The sequence below is a fragment of the Patiria miniata genome, unplaced genomic scaffold, assembly GCF_015706575.1.
Source record: "Patiria miniata isolate m_02_andy unplaced genomic scaffold, ASM1570657v1 HiC_scaffold_3, whole genome shotgun sequence".
NCBI lineage: Eukaryota > Metazoa > Echinodermata > Asteroidea > Valvatida > Asterinidae > Patiria > Patiria miniata.
In genome coordinates this window covers 39,018,858-39,031,538 of record NW_024037069.1, presented here as the reverse complement: position 1 = coordinate 39,031,538, position 12,681 = coordinate 39,018,858, and the positions used below count along the sequence as shown (strand labels likewise).

Here is a 12,681-nt window from a genome sequence, read left to right as displayed (position 1 = left end):
GATTACCGGTATTATGTTATAGCAAATATTGTTAAAATGACTTGTTTCACGTTTTCGGCTTGAAGATGCTGTTAAAACCAAGAAAACCAATCAGGTTCTTGTAGTCTGGTTCCCCGACCCCACTTAAGATGAAATGGAGCAATTTGTATAGAGTTTGGGGAATTGTATGGTCAGAGAATCAGTCTGGCAGGCGTGTACCCCTTCACAGGTGTGTAATCAATTGCAAAGAAAATGTGGAATAACTAAACATGAAAAATTAGGAGCAGTTTTGAAAATAAACCAGTGTTTTCTAACGCTGGTCGGCCGACCTGCGTTGGAAAAATACAGTTTTTATTGAAAATGTCAGCACACCAGGAGCCACGATTTTATAGGACGCTTTAGACTGTCATTCCCTAACAATCTCGTAAGGTATTTCATGATTATTTGATCATTTCGGGTTTTTTTTGACGTTTGCAAATGTTGTATCTTCCCTTTACCGAGAACCGAGGGGGCGAAAGCTCTGGATCAGTGACTCGAGCTAGCTCACTCCCGCATTTTCCGTCTGATTAAACCCATATTCCCAATTAGAGAAATGCCCGATGCCTTAGCTTCGGAACAATCAGTCTTATTCGACTTTCATACATGTCTCAAGCTTGATTGATCCAGGAAACTTGTTTCCAATCTATTGAAAGCTTTTTAAAATTAAAGGGATATACCCAAAAAACAGGCAGTTTTGGAAAAGGGCTTTTTAACATCGGGCATATTATACAGTTTATCTTGTGGGTGGAAAATATATCTCGAAATAAATAAACAAACGTAAAAAAAAAAGTAATGTGAGCCAAGTTATCAGATAAATTTGAATGGATGAAAAGTTTAGCCTGATGCAGACACTTTTTTTCTATTTATTAACACCCCGATTCTGCGTAAGAAACTTTGGGTAGGGCAATCCAAAGTTTACTTAGAAAATGTGTTACGACGACGACGATTCTTAACAAACACATAAAGTTAATGCATTCATTTCGTTTGACTGTAGACCAATAAATCATCATAGCATAGTAGTGTAAAAAGGTTCAAAGATCTCTCCCCCAGAACGATCGTGTGTTTGAGGCCAAAAGGTTATCGTGTGAACGCCATGACACTTGGCACAGCGCATGGAAATGTGACGATGGTGGCACTCACTAACAACAATGGACGACATGATTACTCAAGAACCATCCTGTACACGATAATGTTGTAGCTGATATAAGCTGGTTATTTTTGTTCCTGTGGATATAATAACTTCGCCTTTCAACAAAAGAATTATCAACTCGTGTGGACGAAATGACTGAGAAGTAAGACTCACAAGAATGTTTTTCCTTTTTATAATGAATAGTTTCGGATCATTCAAGTTGACTGCGATTTTTTTCCACTTTAGGCCTAATTTGGATGTTAAACTACTAATTGAATTGCATGCGGAATGTGGATGTTGTGCGGATGTTTGAACCATTTAATTCGACTTTTCAAACTATAAACAGCGCTTGGAAACGGATATCTTTTGTCTAAATTTAGCCACCAGCAGTGTTATGATGGGCGCTTCGTATCTACGTATCTCCATGGTCCACACACGCATGGGGAGAAAGTGTAATCTTTATTGATTTTAGCTGGCGATGTCAGAAAGCATTTTTGTATAAGCGAGAGCTGTTCAACACATACCGACTGCAGCGAGCAGGAAACCCATTTGTAGGCAGACGGGAGAACAGGGGACGGATCAATGCCCCCATTGATGTGCAAATATCGACAGGGCCACACTTTTATGGGGTTGTAAGTCGGTCAAACAAGTGCGTCATCATTCTATAGCGGGACGGTGCTGTCTCGAACTGTCCCGGTACCAAGCAACAGACGCCGCGACATCATGGAGGACCAACCTTGAGGGGAATAGTCCAAGGAACAGTCCAAGGAACTTGGTGATACTGGCTTGTTATCTGTCTCATGTGCAGGAGTAGGAGCGTAATACTTCAGTGATGTAATGTAATGGTTGAACTAATGATGTGTATGTGATTTGTTGGTGTGATCATGAGTAACTTGACTGTGAATGTTCCCACCGGCACTCGGCCGGCAGTGGCGCGGCAAACGCTCCAGGTAGCCCTCAACCGTGCCGTACCGGCCGTCACGGAGGACTCGGACCGGCCGCTGTACACTTACCCCTCCCACCACCACCACCACCCCACAACTTCCCGTATGCCACCCAATGCCGCTACCACGACCAACGAATTCGGCACCCGCACCCCTCGGAGCCCCATGGCCCGGGAACCGGCGGGGACCAAGATTGTAAACTTTGGTAGGAACGTGGAGCTGCAGCCGAGGGGCCGGTTCAACGTGAGGGGCGTGGGGCCGGACGGGTTCTTTCCCCCGGTCAAGTTAAGGACGGGTGCGACAGGGGTGCGGTTCTCCACCTCGGCTGGTAGCGTCAGGTCCACAAAATCGCCCCAACAGGTCAGTTGCGTTTTTACCATCACAAAATCTTTTATCATCACAAAACACAAAAGAGTCATTTTTCTCAACTCAACTTTCAAGCTTAAGCGGTTTTTCAGTTTGCATAATTTAGCACAAAGACATTTCTTTATAACTTTACGCCAGGGAATCACACACGTCCTTTAATTTAACGAATATTGCTGGAATTTAAGATTTAATTAATTAATTTTTTTTATCCAGGATTTGCCATGTTGACACAACACTCAAAATACATGTGCATGTACTACACAATTTTGTCGAGTAAACATCTCTCCTTGAAACATCTTCCTCCTAATTGTTAATTAAGAATGATTAAATATCTACTGTCGGACGTACAATTCGAATTCGGACAACTTAATACCAGGTGGCATAATCGATATTTATAATCATAATGTGGATTTTAATTCTGATAAAACGTGTCAGTCACTCCATTGATTTAAAGAAAGACATTATTCATTCAACTTTTTTGCTGTAGTATAGAAATTGGCTCGAACACCACGGTGTCATGCGTACTCCGACAAATGATTTTTATTTTTACTTATTAATTAATATATCAGTTAAAACTTTATAGCTGAACTATTAAACAATGTTTAGAACTAAACTATATTTCAGTAAATACAGATAATAAGCTTCAAAGTGATATTCATGTTTCAGTCGGACTTTTTGATTTTTTTCAGTTTTGGCATTCAGGTTTACAAATCGTGTCATTACGTGTATCTCAAGGCCGAAACCGAGGACATTTAAACAAACTTTCTTGAAACGTCAAGGTCAATTAGTGTTTATACAGGTATATTAGGCATATAAATCATGCATGTAAGGGGATGAGCACCAACGTGAATTCAAGAAATATCGATCAATGTGCCATCCACACTCCATGACATTTGGTATTGACTTGTTGTTTTCTGGTATTTTCCCTTTTGTATCTAATTGACAAACTCGTTCAGAGACATTTCCCTATTTCCTGCCAATTATAAAGAAATTATGTTTCGCGGAAAAATTAAATGGCTACCATATAATAACCAGTGTTGAAATATTCGTTCTCGTACTCGAGTTCATTTTTTTTTGTTTGGTACTCTTACTCATGAGAATGTAGTTGGACTCGCAAGAAAAATATTATCCGCACTCGTATACTCGTGACAAAGTACTCGTACTCTTGCAAAATTAATGCTCTCCGGCAAGAGTTAAAAACAAAATATTTAAGAGGTACATTAAGGAAAGGAACATTTTTTTCTACTGTTTTAGAGGCTTCTGCATTTGTTTAATGCATAATTTGACTGCGAAAAGGCCTTTAGAACACGTGACCATTGAAATTTGCTCCTACTTGTAGAAAGTACTCGTACTTGTACTCGTATACGGTAGTCCAGTATACAGTTTTTGGTACTCGTGCTCATACTTGTACTCATGGCAAGGCACTCGTACTCATGGCAAAGTACTCGTACTCATGGTAAAGTACTCGTACTCATGGTAAAGTACTCGTACTCATGGATGTACTCGTACTCATGGCAAAGTACTCGTACTCATACTCGTACTCATGGCAAAGTACTCGTACTCGCACTCGTGCTCATGGCAAATTACTCGTACTCATACTCGTACTCATGGAAATGTACTCGACTACAACACTGTAAATTACCTCCAAAATAATGACATGTTTACAAATTACCACTATCAATTATATTTTCAATAGGTGATGATATCAAAAAAATAGCCAATAAACATTCATGTAGGGCCTATTATAACAGTTCGCTATTACATTTCCGGTTGAAAATTACATCTTAGAAAATTGTTCAGCATAAACAATGAATTTCAGGAGACCTGCCTATCATAATGAAGGTTACTGATTAAATAATTTAGTGTGACCTTATTGATTGTAGAGATTTTGGCATGCATCACTGGAATCGCGGCCTGAGCAGACCCACGGGAGGTGAAAAACAACCCAAAGGCTTCACAGAAAAAGAGTGTTAGGAAATAGACCATGAAAATACAACTCCACCAGACTTCCATTGTGCGTTTTTATGGTCACCGCTGTCGGTTCATATCGTGTTATTTTGATTTATCGCCGCGATCATTATTTCCATGATGGCGTCCTCACCATGGCAACCACCACCTGTGTCAAGGTCTGTGCGCATGACGGTTGGCCTGCATGAGGCATTTAATTAAAGACACGGACAAAGCCTGAAACACCTTGCGAAATATAACTCCGTTTGAAGCGGCTGAAAATCAAGTGATAATGTAGCAATTTCCCCGTAGAGCGAATCTTACTCTTGATGACAGTTTTTACAACTTTTGTGTAGACCAGGACAATTTTTCTTTTTTAAATAGATTTTTAATTATTGTCCGAAAAATATATAATAAAAATAGAAATAAATATATATAATCTGGCGAAGAAAATCAGGAGGTGACCTATTGTACTCTTCAATTTCAAAACGAAAATTTATTCTAAATTTTCGGTAAGATGGGTCAGACAAAAAAAGGAGATTATTATACAGTATAAATAATTACCATGAGATCAAGAAAAATAAAAAAAATCAATTATAAAAACCCCACCCAGAAAAAATATAAACAAACAAACAAACAAATAAACAAACAAACAAATGCACAAAAAGGGCAAGTAGGCCTATAAGCAAACCCAGGAGAAAAACATACGCAAAAGACTAAATACCCAATAAAATACTGGAGGATATAAAAAAAATTAAATATAATATATATATATTTAGCAAGGCAAAGCCTTCACATACAATGTAATTGCACACTTATATTACAAACAGTCAATTTCAATCAACCCCCCTGCCAGACATAATAGGCTACCTGTCCGTTTACTACGGAAGTGTATTTAGGACATGACCAAAAAAAAAATGTCCGGCCCTCTATTACTAATTCGCCCGGGCGAATTACTATTTCACCCGGGCGGATTACTATTTCGCCCGGGCGGATTACTATTTCGCCCGGGCGGATTACTAATTCGCCCGGGCGAATTACTATTTCGCCCGGACGGATTACTAATTCGCCCGGGCGAATTAACAGTCTGCCCGGCCGCGGAGAATTAGTAATCTGCACGGGCGAATTAGTAGTCTGCCCGGGCGAAATAGTAGTCCGCACGGGCGAAATAGTAATCCGCCCGGGCGAAATAGTAATCCGCCCGGGCGAAATAGTAATCCGCCCGGGCGAAGTAGTGGGCCTAAAAAATAGTTTCGGTCATGTCCTAAATACGCTTCCGTAGTTTACATTACCGGCACACTTTCGCAAAAAGTGGTCGGCCAGCTTTCTATGCAACTCCTCACTGGCCGGGGGTTTTGTGCGTAAACCTTATCAGTCAGCCGATCACGCTCAATTGACTTAGGCAAAACCGCAAGTCAATTCAATTCAATTCAAGAAGACATTTTGATTAGGGTTTCAAAAATGTCTACGCGAGTCATTTGCATAGAAAGTGACCCCACAATTTTTTGTCAAAAACGAGGCCGTCTAGTTTCAAAATCGGTGGAATCGTGCGAACATAGCAGAGGATCATCTCCCTAGCTTTTGGTCTATTATCTAAGAGCAGATTTGATAAAATAAGGGTCAAAAAATGATGGGTCCTATTTGAACGAGAAAATGTAGGGATGCCGTTGGTAAATTTGGCAGTATGCAGGCTCAGCATTACCGGCAGGTAGTTCGTTTTAATTGAGACATTACCAGATGAATCATGGTGTATGATTTAAATATCATCATTTAATGAATATACATGTATAGCATATTGTAGTTTCAATGACCTACACTGAGGTATACGATTTTGTGAGAATTCGGAAGGTTCAGAATAATACCCCATTTTGGTCGCATTATATATTTTTTTTATTACGGTCAATAGACTTTAAAAACGCAATCAAAGCAGACCCGTAAATACCCCGTAGTTAGGCAATGCACAGTAAATAGTAAGTGGGTTTATAATCACCTTCCGTTCTTCAACCGTATAAACACGCTTTTCATAGTTGTTGTCACAACAGCAGCTTGGAGCCCTGAGTGGGATTATTAGCAACAGAAAGCGTGAAGGAGGTTTTGTTGGGCCATTCTTCTGAATTGTTGTCCAGGCTAGTACATTTGCCTCGAGCAAGGACACCTGCAACGCACTACAATAACACTGATGACATGATTTGTACTTTTGGTGCCTGAAAGTCGTACAAAAAAATGGCAAGTTTCACGAAAAAGTTTCAAAGGCCACCGTAGGCGTCTCACTTCTCTTTCGTTCAGGTTATGGGTTAATTTTTGGATGGCACAACCCCTAGATCGAAGTCTGTAGGCCTGTTGTTTTGAGTGATGGTGGTCGTTCAGAGAATCACAATTTTCGAAAGCTTTGCTTCATCCCGGCCCGGCTCAAGCTCGAGACATAAGCACTCAGTGTGATGTTATCAGGAATAAATCTTATAATATGAGAGCAAAGTTTGGAATATTTTTATTGGATTTAGACATCAAAGGTTTTTTTTCTAAGTTATTTTTAAGACAGGGATAAAGCCGAAGCTCGAGACGGAGCAAAAGTTTTGAAAAAAACACCGTGCATAAAAGGCAACTTTTCCCGCTGTTCTGTTCATGGATAATAATAACGACGTTTTTGAAAAGTTCAGTGTAATTTGCTGGAATAAATACCAGTTTTGAGTAGAACTATTCACGTTGTTCTTTTATTCATTAGACTCCGTCGTCGCCAGCAATGGAGCTGGCCCCCGCCAGGACACCCAACAAGACAGCGACCGGCGCAGAGACTGAATCCTCGGGGCGAGGGAGCGACGAGTGGTTAACCAGTGCACGGACAGAGAACATGGCAAAGAAACACATGCTACAGGATAGGCCGGCCAACCCTTACAACACGAGAGGTACACGCTGTGATTAGACCCTTTTCATTCATAGACGGTCATCTTTGAAATTTATTTTTATGCACATTCCAGTGGAACCAAAGCAGGCACCTTAAATATGACCGTCCTGAGCTATAGGCCTATACCTTGTCTAACTTCTCGCTGTTTTGACATGGGGCGCCAGTTTAGGCCAATTAGGTCGTGGGCTCCCATCTCATCCAACTTCAGTTATCGAGTGACTATTTAAGGCCAAAAAAGTCTCTGGTTTCTGGTATGGAGCTTGCCAAAAAGTGGTGCGGCGACGCGGCTTTTTTTTTTACCGTTTTTTTCTTCAAATGAAATTTTCTTTTCGGCTGATGACTGCAAAATGGTGCCCGACTAAACTTAGTGCAAAGATATGGGAGTCCAGAGAGGCCACATAAAGCTTATACCCCATCTAAAAACACGTTAAAATTGTGCAGCAGCAGGATTCCAGTCAACCAGTGAGTTTTGCGGTTTTGAGACATCATCTTTCATTGAAAAAAAAACTTGTTCATTTTGCCGACGCGCATGGCTACGGCGACACGCGCGCCTACCAGAAACCTGAGATTTGTTTGGCCTAAACGGACTTTGTGAATACTCCACCAATGCCTCAAGGCAATGGATGACTCAACAGAGAGAGAGATTTTCCGTTTCCGTAATTTGGTGATAAAAAGGTATTTTCGAATAAAATTGTGAAGTTCCATAAGAGCAACGGTGCTCCTGCTATCATTCCGGTGTCTACTGATGCTCTATTTCATCCTAATCCAGACAAACACTCACGGACGCATAATATACAGTACAATAATACCCTTCTTTTCTTTTATGCAGCACCAAGGGAGACATTTGCTCTCAAGGAGTCATCCCCCTCACCATCCGAGAAGGCCTTCAAGTCCGGGGCTCATCTCAGCGGACCAGGCACGGGGCCTCCCGCCCACCCACGCCCCAGCAAGGACCCGGCCTGGGTTCGCTCCTTCAAGGTGAAACAGCGGAGGCACAACCGGGTGAAGGACATCCTGGAGAGCAAGCCGGCTGGGCTGACGGTGGGAAGTCCTGTCAACATGGACAGCTATTGGTGACGGCTATGCAGTGCGATACTTCCGTCGTTTCTGGTTTCTTAGAAGCTCATGTGGCGAGAACTTTATGATGACTAGCGCGGACGCCGGAGAACGTCATCGCAATTGTAGCTCATAAAGTAATGTTTTCAATTATACAGGCAATGCGAAGCCTACCGCAGCTAGTCTCGACCTCAGGATTATGTGTGGGACTTGTAACAATTAACTTGTAAATCGACACGCTCGGAGACGAGTCATCTACATGTATTATTACAATGTTGAATGCTCCACGCCTCTGAAACAAGTGCCCAATCGGGGTCTACCCGATGTTCCCCAATACCGATGTTCCCCGAAATCCTTAAGATTAGGGTTAGGGCTAGGGTTACAGGGTAAGGATTTCGGGGAACATCGGTATGCACCCGCCCAATCCATGTATTATTATACAGGGTGAGCAAAAAAAAGGGAAACCCAAATGTCGGGACCATTGTTTTAGTGAAGTTCCGCATGTAGCACTTCCAAAATCTATGGTATGAAAGCCCAATTAATCATTATTTTAGTACAAGAATCATTCAAATCACTCATGTCAGGACTATAATTATTGTACTAAAAGAATGCTTATGAATTGGGCTTTCATACCATAGATTTTGAAAGTGCTACATGCAGAACTTCACTGAAACAATGGTCCCGACATCATGGGTTTCGCTTTTTTGACTCGCCCCGTGTGTAGACGGGTCATTGAGCCACACGAAAATAACACATGCCAACCCCCTCCAATCTACGAATTGGTAAAGGTCGAGTGTGTTCTGACATTCCTTGCACAATTGTACTTGGCCATTATCCCCAACACTCCTGAATCTTCCAACTTTGAAATGTTTTCCCCCCACACACCCTAGGGGCTAGGCTTATAACTTTTGTGGAGGGTCCAACAAGTGCATGCAGTCCATGACCTATCGGCTCAGTGAACCATTCTGCGGGCGCGCATTATAAGCTTTTATTTTGCAGTTAAAATAACTCGCCTTAATCATAAATAAAATACTCTATTTTATTTTATCATCTTTAACAATAAAATGTATAGGCTATTATGTTCACCGAATCGCAGCTTCAAACGAAAGCCTAAAGAGACTTCAAGTCAACATTATGCTTACTCTTTTTTTCAGTTACACAAGATGTCAATATTATTGTATCAAAGGACGGGATCATTTCCAGTGTAAATAATGTCAAATACTTATAAGTGTGCCGATAATGTAGCCTATGAACGCGTGATCTTCATTCGCATTCTTTCGTGACCATTAATTAATGGAAAACACTGCTCATTGCATTTGGGGGTGCATAATACTTTAATTGTGACCTCACAAGTCATTTTGATTAAGAAGAGGCCTAATTGGGATCCGCGCCTGATGAGAGACGCCACGCACAGTACTCCACAATGGGTGAATATGGCAGAAAACTCCTCACGTGACAAATCAGGAACAATGCCTCTGGAAATTAAATTTAAATGCCCATGCATATGAACACTGTAAACCCTTGGTTGGTTGTTCTTCACAGTGATGTCATAAGGTTTGTCAACTACATGTACATAGGTTTGTCCAGTTGAGCTTTGCGAAGCTGCCTGTAAAAAGGCATTCTACATCAATAAACATGTTTGTACATAACTATCCCAGTCCTATTGCCGATTTTGTTGTCGGATATGTTAGTACATGTACATTGTATAAGCATAGAGCAAGGTGCTCTATGGTATAAGCATGGAGTCCGTGGGACAAGAGGCCGAAAACGCTTCGAGTTTTCTTTAGATAGGCGATCTAGTTTGCCGAAGTTTATAAAACTTTCCAGAAAAAAAAAAATCGATGATGACGTACACTATCGGGGAAAAAACACCTTCATTCAGTTCATCCACAAAGGCCGAACATTTTTTCGATGGGGTACACCATAATCTACATGTCTGTGTAGTTCTATATAAGTCGGCGAACCAGACCGCCTGCGTATTTTTTTTGCAGCGTACATCGTATTTTAACCAATCACACTACGCACCCCAACATAAATATTTATCAAGCTGCGTGGATGGAAGACACTCATAGATTCTCGTAGTGTTTTCCCTTCAATTAAACTTATCCCATGATCCCAACCAGCAAAAACGAATGATGAAAACGGACTTGAGTTAGAACCGCAGATCTTGCGATCTGTAGTTCATTCCACTATGCCACTGTGGCAGCTCGACGAAAGCCTCTCTTTGAAATGCTTTAATGTACATGCATGACTCAGTTATTACAGTGGTGTGACGTCACTGTTATTTATATGAATAAACATCGAACTAGCTGAATAATCATGATCCATTGACGATGTGGGCTTCAAATAAAAACACCGCACACCGCGTGGCGAGCGAAAAAAAGGCCTCGTCCCACGGATTATGTACCGGTACATTGTATACAGAGTATACATTGTATACATGTACATTTGTACACGGTATACATTAACGAACAGAACCACCTGAAGTGCTGACAAACTTTTGAATCTAGGTTGACCAGGCCAAACAAATCTATTCTTGTTTCCATATTAAGAGTGTATCGACAAAGGAATACATGTAGCAGACTCTTTTACATCAAAGGACGGGGCAAGGATTATACTGTACAAAGCATCTTTCCGTGAACAAATACCGGTATTATATCCAAACAAAAACACCTGTTCATCTTTCTTTTTGTACACATTTATTTGTTTTGGTTTCTACACAGTTCATTTTACAATACAATGTATATTTACAATTTATAACAAGAGTGCACTTGACTAAACTAAGTATGCAAACTACAGTACATAATACACTCAAGCGTCTGATACCTTAGAAACACGCGAAAGCTATCAGTATAAGTTAACATTAACACCAGACAGTAGGCCTAATTACTAGGAAAAGTATTATTTTGTTTACGAATGGATTTTCTGAAAGCTGGTGCAGACAAGGTGCCGGGGAACATAACGGAATGACATTTGATGCACAAAACTATGGTTTCTAGAATACATGTACATAATGGAAATGTAAGCCATAGTGTTGATGCCCATTTTCTCCGACCGTCAAATACTCCATAAAATTTGACAATAAGTCACCACTGACATATTATGGCGAGTTTTATTAACATACGCAGGATTGGTGTATCCACATACACGATTAAAGAAGTCCTTTTTATACACACTGTTTGATTATTCATATTTTTTTTGTATTAAGATTGAAAACTTGTTATGTATTTGGGCCAGAAAAAGTTTGGCTTCTCTTGCTTAATAAATATCTGCAACAAGAACTGGAGGTATTTAAATACATTCACAATCACATGTAAGGACATACATGAACCTAAACGTTGGCATGGCTTCAAGTAAGATTCCATATGCCAGTGGGGAAAAAAAGAAAGTTAAATAAGAAAATAACCAATAACATGTGTCAAATGATATCACATATGCGGATATTATTAGTCATATTGCGAGGATGGCAAGAGCTATACCATACAAACTTAAAATTTATATAATACAACAAAAACAAGAACATTTTACCCAAGAAAACAAAATCAATCAAACCATCAGTGACGTGTCATTAACATTACGGACAATCTGCTTGAGTGTGAAAGCATACAGAGGTCTTAATGGACCCCTATCCGTATGGTCATTCGACTCCCGTCCCCCCCCCCCCAAGAAAAAAACCTTGGCAAAATTCCGCCAAGAGCACTTTAACATGTGTACAATAAAAAAAATGGCAACACTTAAAGGACGATTTGCACAAGAGATGAGGAGCTGTACCCGATGACGACAAATGACATTGACGCTGAATGATGATGACGCTGAACGATGATGACACTGAATGACGATGACGCTGAATGACACTGACCCAGAAAGACAAATGTTGTCTATCCATGGCCCCAAAGTAGGACTCCATCTGCGGCAACATTTTCTCAATGTAGCTCCTCCTGGCAGTAGCCCAACAGAAGATGAAGACGTAGATCTGCTGGACATCAATCCCTGCTTGAGACCCCGTTCTTGATGCTTCCAAGCACAATCTCCTCATCTCTTGGCATACATCCAAACTTGAACTCACCTTAAGTCCAGTTCATACTTCAAGCGAAAGCAAAAGCTCCGTGAATTTCAAGACATCAACAATTGAAGTTTTATTGTGATGTTCGCCGTTACCTTAACAAATTCACTTCGCATTGAAATTCACATGAAGTATGAACCAACCTTTTGATTTCTCACCACGTCCTGTGAGTGTGCACAGTAAAATTTGGTACTGTAATTACCACATATCCGGAGAAAGTACAACATTTTTGGTTAATGATGGCTAATTTTTGGCT

At 40.7% G+C, this 12,681-nt stretch overlaps 1 protein-coding gene across 1 annotated transcript; it reads left to right on the top strand.

Annotated features, from left to right (window-relative positions):
- Positions 1 to 1,366: 1,366 nt before the first annotated feature.
- Positions 1,367 to 8,879, top strand: LOC119738155. The gene is made up of 3 exons (XM_038212901.1): positions 1,367 to 2,451; positions 7,127 to 7,307; positions 8,136 to 8,879. Exons 1-3 carry the CDS (start codon positions 2,032 to 2,034, stop codon positions 8,381 to 8,383), a joined length of 849 nt encoding a protein of 282 aa, XP_038068829.1. The 5' UTR covers positions 1,367 to 2,031; the 3' UTR covers positions 8,384 to 8,879.
- The last annotated feature ends 3,802 nt before the right edge of the window (positions 8,880 to 12,681 follow it).

What these genes read in the sequence shown, in the direction of transcription:
- LOC119738155 (XM_038212901.1), top strand. Translation starts at nt 2,032, where the DNA reads ATGAGTAACTTGACTGTGAATGTTCCCACCGGCACTCGGCCGGCAGTG. An exon ending in CCACAAAATCGCCCCAACAG is followed by an intron (nt 2,452 to 7,126) that starts GTCAGTTGCGTT and finishes TTTATTCATTAG; the next exon opens with ACTCCGTCGTCGCCAGCAAT. An exon ending in CAACCCTTACAACACGAGAG is followed by an intron (nt 7,308 to 8,135) that starts GTACACGCTGTG and finishes TCTTTTATGCAG; the next exon opens with CACCAAGGGAGACATTTGCT.